This window comes from Synchiropus splendidus, chromosome 5 (assembly GCF_027744825.2).
Source record: "Synchiropus splendidus isolate RoL2022-P1 chromosome 5, RoL_Sspl_1.0, whole genome shotgun sequence".
Lineage (NCBI taxonomy): Eukaryota > Metazoa > Chordata > Actinopteri > Syngnathiformes > Callionymidae > Synchiropus > Synchiropus splendidus.
The window spans coordinates 27,355,825-27,363,886 of NC_071338.1; the positions used below are offsets into that span (position 1 = coordinate 27,355,825).

Below are 8,062 nucleotides of genomic sequence, written 5' to 3' on the forward strand. Positions count from 1 at the left end.
CGACGCTTTGTATCACAGGTTATTAGAGTGGGAACCATTTAGGCTATAACATGTCCGCCCCATTGTAAGGTTAGAAATAATCGATAAAATAGCATATATTATGAAAAAGCGTAAAGAACAGTGAAGGAATGCGCAGCGCCATTTTCGTTATGCTGATTCAATCTATGACTTTAAATACAAACGCGCCCTCTAGTGGCTATTAGGGTGGTGCACTACAAACATGAAAAAACCCAAATATATGCGTGATTGAAAAGAGAACGGATATTATTCTCTTGCTATAAAGTGCCGAGTGATCCAACATCTGCAACAAAAGAGTGAAGAATTTTCATATAAATCTTCCGCACTTGCTGTTCTCACATGAAATGCTCTAATTTATTAACAAATGTGATCATGAACTTATTTTTACTTTATTGTCAACGCCAATGAGTGACTTGAATGAACGTACTGTTGCCTGCCAAAGTTAGAACCTAGGTAAAAATCAGAGAAATGTATGGCCTGAACGTGCCTTTGATTTAAAGCAAAATACGGTTGGAACGTATTCCCGACTGAAGGTGGCTCCCGTGTTTGTCATGAGCAACAACCACATTGAACCGGCGAAGAAGAACTGACAGGGTCTAGGTGGTGGCGCAGGCGCACAAGCCTAGTGTTTTTAAGGTAAAATGGCTTCGGGTGCCATTTCCACCGAGGCAAAGAAAACAGCAGATTTAAGAGTCGTTGATCTTAAATCTGAGCTGAAAAGGCGAGGCTTGGATACCACTGGTGTTAAGAATGTTCTGCTTGGAAGACTAAAACAAGTAAGCTTCTGAAAAGATTTCTGCACGACACAACCTTAACTGCGAGCTCCACTGCTAAGCGGCTACTAGCTAGCACCCGGGACCCTTTTCTCACGAACATAAGCCAAAATTAATGTTTGGAGGGACATTTACGTTTGTTATTTGCTGTTAAATGCCCTCGTTTTCTTTTGTAAGAACAGTTTTAATAGATATATATTAATGTATGTAGGAAAAGCCTTTTGTTTTCGTGTTTCTCATAAGACGCCGTATAGCAAGCCTGGATAATTCGTCAGTTTTTATAAAGTAGCTAACAGATTTTCTCGTGATAAAGGCCATTAAGGATGAAGGTGGAGACCCCAATTATGTGGAACTCCAGTCTCCAGCCGATGTATCCTCTCGTAAAGGTGCCAAAGGGAGAGGTAATCTTTCACTTGGTTACTTGGACCCATTCCTTGCAGTTGTGTGTAAAACTGCTATTTTTAATTTCGTGTTTCATTATCACAGGGAAACAAGCTGATTCTGAAGCTGACACAAACATGGAAGATGTTTTGTCCAAGGCTCCCTCAGATCTTCTGGTATCTGGTTCTGCACTCTATCATGTGTTTATGTCAAATTGTTCTAGCCAGTGTCTCCCAACTATTGCTTTGTGAGTTAACAGGCTAGACCACCCCTATACATTAGAATGAAAACTGCATTTTAATATTTTTCAGCTTAATTCACATTTTGGCAGTACAAACATAAAGTGTACTCTTTTTACACTTTTAGATCTTCATCCATTGGTTAAGTAAATCTTTGATGAAAGATTAGATATGTAAATATTTAATGGAAGTCGCTACAGCTAAGATAAAAGAAGAAATTAATTGATGTCATGTTTGCCAACATTTCACCTGAATACCTTTTATTGAATTTGTGTCAAAATACTCTGCTAATCAAATTCCATTGGCATTAACACTCTTTTGCCTGTTATGTTTTAGGAAGCCACAGAGAATGAATTTGAAAAAGGTATGTATACTCCCTGATACCTTTTTTATTGTTGCATTTCGTAGGTATTTTTTTCTCTCCCACCCACCAGTTAGCACATGTCCCTGACTTTTACATATTATTATGAAGAGCCAAGGACTTGGCCATGTATTGGCAGGGATTCTGGGAATTCCTATCGTGAAAGCATGTGACCCTGATTGGGTTGGACTAGAATTTCAAACCCCCTCTGCACAAGACAATTTGGAAGAACAAGTGGTGCAAATTGGCATCAATTGTTGGATGGTTTCTGGACACTTCAGTGAACCATGGTTCATCTGATGAAGCAACTCTGCTGCTTTCAAAGGCCTTTGGAATGAAAGGAAGGACACAAATCTTCGTGACTCACTTAAAACAATGCAGACGTTCACATGGGAAATGAAAAATCAAGAGGCCGGAAGTATTCTTCCTATTATCAACAAGCTCACTGCTCTACCATGATGTTTCTGGCTCCAGAGAGACATGAAGTCCAGCATCACAAGAAATGGGGAAAAAAGATGATTTGATGGGCAGAACATGTACACAAGAAGCATCAAGTGTTTGATCGGACAGATGACTCCGTGGACTCATTTTTCCCTGCACAATACTTTTGCTTGAAAGATGCATACATCTTTTGAAGATCTTCCACGGTTTGTCCTCAACTGAGCACTGCATCGGCCACTGAGCAAGCCTACGGAATTGCAGTCTTGCAAGGGATTCTGCTTCCCCATGTCAAGAGGAGAAGCGCTTGTCGATGTCGAAGGAGATGTGTATTGTGTGTCTTCCTGTGGTGACACCCTATATGTGCTGTCTGATTTGCCTTTCAGGTCGCATAACATACCATCTTGTGAATGTTAAAAGCTCTCTGTTCTGCCATGTTTATCCTTGTTGAATCCCTCAGATGTAACTGACACAGATGATGGTTCTCTGGAAAATTCAAAGCCGGCTTCCAGTGAGACCAGCGTCCCGCAGCCTGAGGCTGACCCTGAACCCGAGTTGGATGCTGGTGTGGCCGAAGCCGATTCTGAACCGGAGGTAGAGGCTGATCCTGAGGAGCCGGAGTTCGATGCAGAGCTGGATGGAGAGCCAGAGGTTGATATTGAACCTGAACCTGAACCTGAACCTGAGCCTGAGCCTGAAGGTGAACCGGAACCGGAACCCGAAGAGGATGCTGAACCAGTCATCGATGGTGAAGCAGAGCCTGAGCTTGAGACAAGGGTCAATTCAGATGCCATGAATTCTTTTCAAGACGCAGAAGAGGATCATCTTTGTGTCTCAATCCAAAACGAGGACGCCATCACCCTCGATGTTGATGGCGATGACCTCTTGGATACAGGTAAACATGTGAAACTTCCAGATACAGAGACTGAAAAGAGCATTGATGATCACGAAGCCTCAGTTGAGATGGAACCAGATGATGATTTAAAGATGGAAGACACAGATGACGACAGAGATGGTAAGAGAGACGACCGATCCTGGGCTGAGTCCTCAAAGAAAGACAGCGGAGAGGCTTCAAAGAAAGCTGAAGCGGAAGACAAAGCAAAGGATTCTGGGAAGAAAGGCACCCTATCTTCTGGGGCATCAGGTCAAGAAAAGAGGTTTGTCTTTCTCTATCAGTTCTTTGATTCTACTTCGAAGTCCAGCTCTGTAAGAAAACATCACCATGGGTAGCATGAAGATTTTTTCCTTTGCCTTCAGAGAAGTTTTCACTGGTGTTCCTAGTCCCCGACAATCACTACCTTGTTTTGTTGTCCAACGTTGGTTAAGTGTATTTGCCCGGGACATGAAAAACACCTTTTTATTTTGTTACTTTGATGGTACCAGCACCGAAAAGTCCGACTCCTGATTACCGCCACCTGTTGTTTAAAGTTTTTTTTTTTTTTTTGGAAAAGAAGATGACAGATGACTTTCCTTCACGCGGATAAAATTGACCCACCTCACCACTGGGAACGCAGAAGCCTTTGAGCCATTGATTCATATCCACGCTCTCCAGCCAGGATTTCATTTTTCCCCCTCTCCTACAAGACAGAACACTTGTCTGAATCATGTCTGCCAATGATGACAATAACTTCTGACCTTCCGTGAAATGTCTGTTTGAAAGTTGTGCTTATTCTTTGTTGCTACAACACTTGCTTTTCAGCTCTTCTCGGGACAGAGATGGGAAAGACACAAAGAATGAGAAAGGTATGATCATTTAATTTGTTATGGTTTTTAATACGGCTGTATGACGCCGCCTGTAATATTAATATTTGTACTTTTATCTAGGCGTGAGCAGCAGCAACCTCAGCTCTTCTTGCAACATTTGGGTGAGCGGCCTTTCGTCCAACACCAAGGCTGCGGATCTGAAGAATTTGTTTGGAAAATATGGAAAAGTACGTTGACCATTTCTTTTTGATTTGGCAATATGTAAAAGCAAAAAAATATATAGTTCTGTTTCTTCCTAGGTTTTAAGCGCAAAAGTTGTTACCAACGCGCGCAGTCCTGGATCCAAGTGTTATGGTCTGGTGACAATGTCATCCAGCACCGAAGTGACGCGATGTGTCACCCATCTGGACTGTATGGAGCTTCATGGGCAGCAGATCTATGTGGAAAGGGTGAGTTAGTGGATTGACCTTTGTCTGAATGTTTCAGTCAACTCATGCTGTCTTGTGCTCAAAAGGCGAAAAATGACCCGTTTAAGAAAGAGCCATCGAGCAATGAGCGAGGAGACGCCTCCGCCGGCAAATCTGGTGACAAGCGAAATTCCACTGGGTTGAAACTGACTAGCAAGTAAGTGCAGTGTTGGTCACCAGCTTGTTATAAGATGTCAGGTCAAGTGTGCTAATGCATTGTCTCCTGGACAAACAGAGCCCAGCCTACCATCAAAAAAGATCAACCAGACAAGGACTCGTTGAAGAAGCAGGACCTGAAAAGCGGAAAAATGGAGTCCACATCCTCTAATTCATCCCAAGGTTTGTCACCAAAAGAATGTAGAACTACTTGGAGGAGCTTGAAGATCCTCCTTGAAGATTTGCTGCATGAGGTCGGGCTAATGGCTGTTGTTCCTGTCCAGGGGGCAGCAGCCCAGGCACGACGGCTGGAGACAGAACCAAAAGGGGCGATGGGCACTTTGATAAGGTTTGTCAGTGAGTTGTGTCTTTGTACAGCATGTGTGCTATCATACAAGTTTTAAAGCTGATTGTTGTCGTTCCAGGCGACAAATGCAAAACGACCTTTTAATGACAAAGGGGAAGATATAGACATTTTGCCCTTCAGGCAAATAAAGGAGCAGAAGCTGCGTGAAAAGCGGGCCAGAAGGTGAGGTGCTTCTTGGTCATGAGGTGGACATTTGAAAAGTTACATTTTTTTCTCTATAACTAGACGTGAGTTTGCTGAACAAGAGCACATCCGTCTGCTGAGGGAGCGAGAAGAACGAGAGATCTTGATTCGCGAGCGCCACCGGCTGGAGATGGAAAGGCAAAAACTTGAAAGGGAGCGGCTGGAGCGAGAGAAGCTGGAGAGGGAGCGGTTTCGCATCGAGCAGGTGCTCCATTATTTTCACAGTTAGAATAAAAGCGCCTTCTAAGGTGGCATCATGTCATCCGACTGCTTTGCTTCTGTGAAGCTTGATTTGGATTTAATTTTGCATTTTATTCTAATCCCTCACCAGGAGAGGCGTAAGGAGGCTGAGCGTATGGCACGAGAACGAGAGGAACTGCGAAGGCAGCAAGAGCAACTCCGTTTTGAGCAAGAAAAAAGAAACCACCTCAAGAGAGGCAGAGAAGTTGAACACAGGTAGTGAACAGTTTCTTCTGTGTTTCTAATTGGTCCGATTTTCAAAGAGACTCATCACGTGTGTTTGGATTTCAGCCGACGGGACGAGCCATATTGGAAGAAGATGAAAGATGATCCCAACGATCATGCTCCCGGCTACAGCCGACAGCCAAACCGCTTCCAAAGCTTCCAGCCACGTGAAAGAGGCAGGTTTCCTGGACATGACCATGATCAGCACAGTTCATTTGACAGGTACCAAAAGACTGAAAAAATTCATGCTTTTGAAATACATGTGATTGCTTGCGTGTTCTTCTTCACACGGCACCCTTTTCTTCATTCCTATTATTTTTTTGCTCTTTTTATCCAAAAGACGCCGGTTTGATGGCGACCTGCAAGCCAAGAAGAGTCGAGATGGTCCATCCTTCGAGCGCTACAACAAGAGCTTTGATTCGGTCCGCAGAGGAGAGCCGTCTCCCCGTGATGACATACGCAGCGACAATGATCGCAGAGAGAGAGACGACAGGCGCCCACTACCCATGCACCATCGGCCTATGAGTTCCATGTCGCACCACCGCTCTCCACGAGACGGAGGACCAGCATGGAAGAATGACGGGCACTTGGCTGCCAACAAGGGAGACTTGCGGTAACTCGAGCTCATCTGCAGTTGGTGAATATTTCGCAAAGGTAATAATGGGACACTCTTGTGTATGCAGAGGACCCATGCGGATGCACACAGACCGGTCAGGCAGAGACGGGCCTTCGCTGAGAGGCGCCTCCTCAGGCAGCCATGGACGGAGCAGCTTCAACCATCGAGAGGGAGAGCGCTCTTTAATGATGAACAGCCAGGTGTGTTGCTCACAAATGGCGGAGCTTGTTGTTCTCAAGCTTTTCTAGATTGAAGGTGTTTAAACATTTTTAAATATGTTTTTTTGCTGTCATTGTTTTTTTAAAAATGTCTCTCAGACCTCCAGATGAATGGCTGTCGGGTTTTTATATCTGAATAAAATCGGCCAAATCTCCTCTGGTGGCTGCCGACATCACATGTTCTTGCAGCTGTAGCTTTGATCGTGTGCACCTGACAGGGGAAACCGTCATGGAGGAAGTAAAACTGGTCGGTTATGATAAGTCAGTCACTTATGTAAACATGCACATAAACTAGGACACTCAGTGCTTCCTCTTAATAAGGCATTGAAAGGTTAGAAATGATGTTTGCGACGTTGATCCTTGAAGAGCTGCTCAGCCTCACTCTTGGAGTTTCTAATAAGCTGACGCGCTCACCATGTAACCGACCACTGTTGTCTCTGCAGGCCTTCAGCTCTGGTCGCCAGGTGGTGGTGGAACGTCAGGGCAGAGATCAGGGCATGAGGAAGGACTGGCACAGCAGTTCAGGCTCGCAGAGCGGCGGCTTCTCCGACAGCCGCAGGATGATTTCATCCTCGTCCAGGTAAACGTCAGTCCTTCGCCACAAACCCGAGGCCTGGCCGAATCCTGAAGTCCCTTTTGTCTGGTTGCAGTTCCTCTGGAATGGGCAGGATCGTACACATCACCAACAATTCCATGTCCAGCAGCGGCAGCGGTTTCAAGAGCTTCAAAGGAACGCCTCGGAATTTTTAAGAGAAACCACATTTATCGAAATCTATGGTTATTTGTAGGACTGTTTTACGTGGCACGTTGCTGCCGACAGTTGGATACCTTTTTGTATAAATCAGCTCATTTGGTTTCTTGTTTTGGTCAGGTTCTATTACAGTTGAGGAACCATGTCACTTGAGTTATGTATATTTAAAACAACCGGTGTTAACTCTTCACTCACCATACCTTCATTTCCTCAGTGCTGTATTTAACATTAGACATCGGACTTGTGTTACATTTTTTAACATGTTTTTTTGCTGTCATTGTTTTTGTAAAAATGTCTCTCCAGATGAATGGCTGTCGGGTTTTTATATCTGAATAAAATCGGCCATTGGTGGCTGTTGCCTCCTGACATCACACGTTCTTGCAGATGATTTGGTCTGACTTGACTGAGCGTCTGTCTCCTGAAATCCTTCCTCTCCCTTTTGACCCTGGAGAATCTACAGGTCACGTTTTAATTGGAACCCAACATGGACTTGGGTTCTCCTAGGGTTAAAAATGGTTCCTCTGAACTGACACCATGTCATAAAAAAACGTAGCGGCTCAAAACCCTGACACAAAGCTTGCAAGACTTTGGGTGATGTTTAAGTAAAGTAAAAACGTACACAGGTCAACTGTTCATTGTTAATCGTGTGTGGGTGTTGAGAGCAGGGATGGGCTCGGCTTGGAGCCACATGCTTGGAACTGGCAGTGAGACAATGATGTAGCACTTTCTCAAATTTTGTAACTTCACTTCGATCTGCGATAAGAGAGCTTCTGCTTCTGTGTAGCAGTTGGAGCTGCTAAGACTTCTAAATGCTTTACCCTTCTCTATCTTAGCCCATCCTGTTCGAGTCACACCAACCCTTTCCATGTCCTCATTGGCTGTCTTCCTTCACAAACTAGTCCTTTCACAGTTCAGAACCTATACA

General features: G+C 44.3%; 1 protein-coding gene across 1 annotated transcript; it reads left to right on the top strand.

Moving 5' to 3' along the window:
* The first annotated feature begins 626 nt into the window (after positions 1 to 626).
* Positions 627 to 7,760, top strand: sltm (SAFB-like, transcription modulator). The gene is made up of 19 exons (XM_053866516.1): positions 627 to 794; positions 1,105 to 1,192; positions 1,278 to 1,348; positions 1,748 to 1,775; positions 2,671 to 3,367; positions 3,910 to 3,953; positions 4,035 to 4,141; positions 4,214 to 4,363; positions 4,429 to 4,538; positions 4,617 to 4,720; positions 4,822 to 4,886; positions 4,963 to 5,066; positions 5,130 to 5,292; positions 5,419 to 5,543; positions 5,619 to 5,774; positions 5,893 to 6,165; positions 6,236 to 6,368; positions 6,830 to 6,966; positions 7,037 to 7,760. Exons 1-19 carry the CDS (start codon positions 660 to 662, stop codon positions 7,134 to 7,136), a joined length of 2,790 nt encoding a protein of 929 aa, XP_053722491.1. The 5' UTR covers positions 627 to 659; the 3' UTR covers positions 7,137 to 7,760.
* The last annotated feature ends 302 nt before the right edge of the window (positions 7,761 to 8,062 follow it).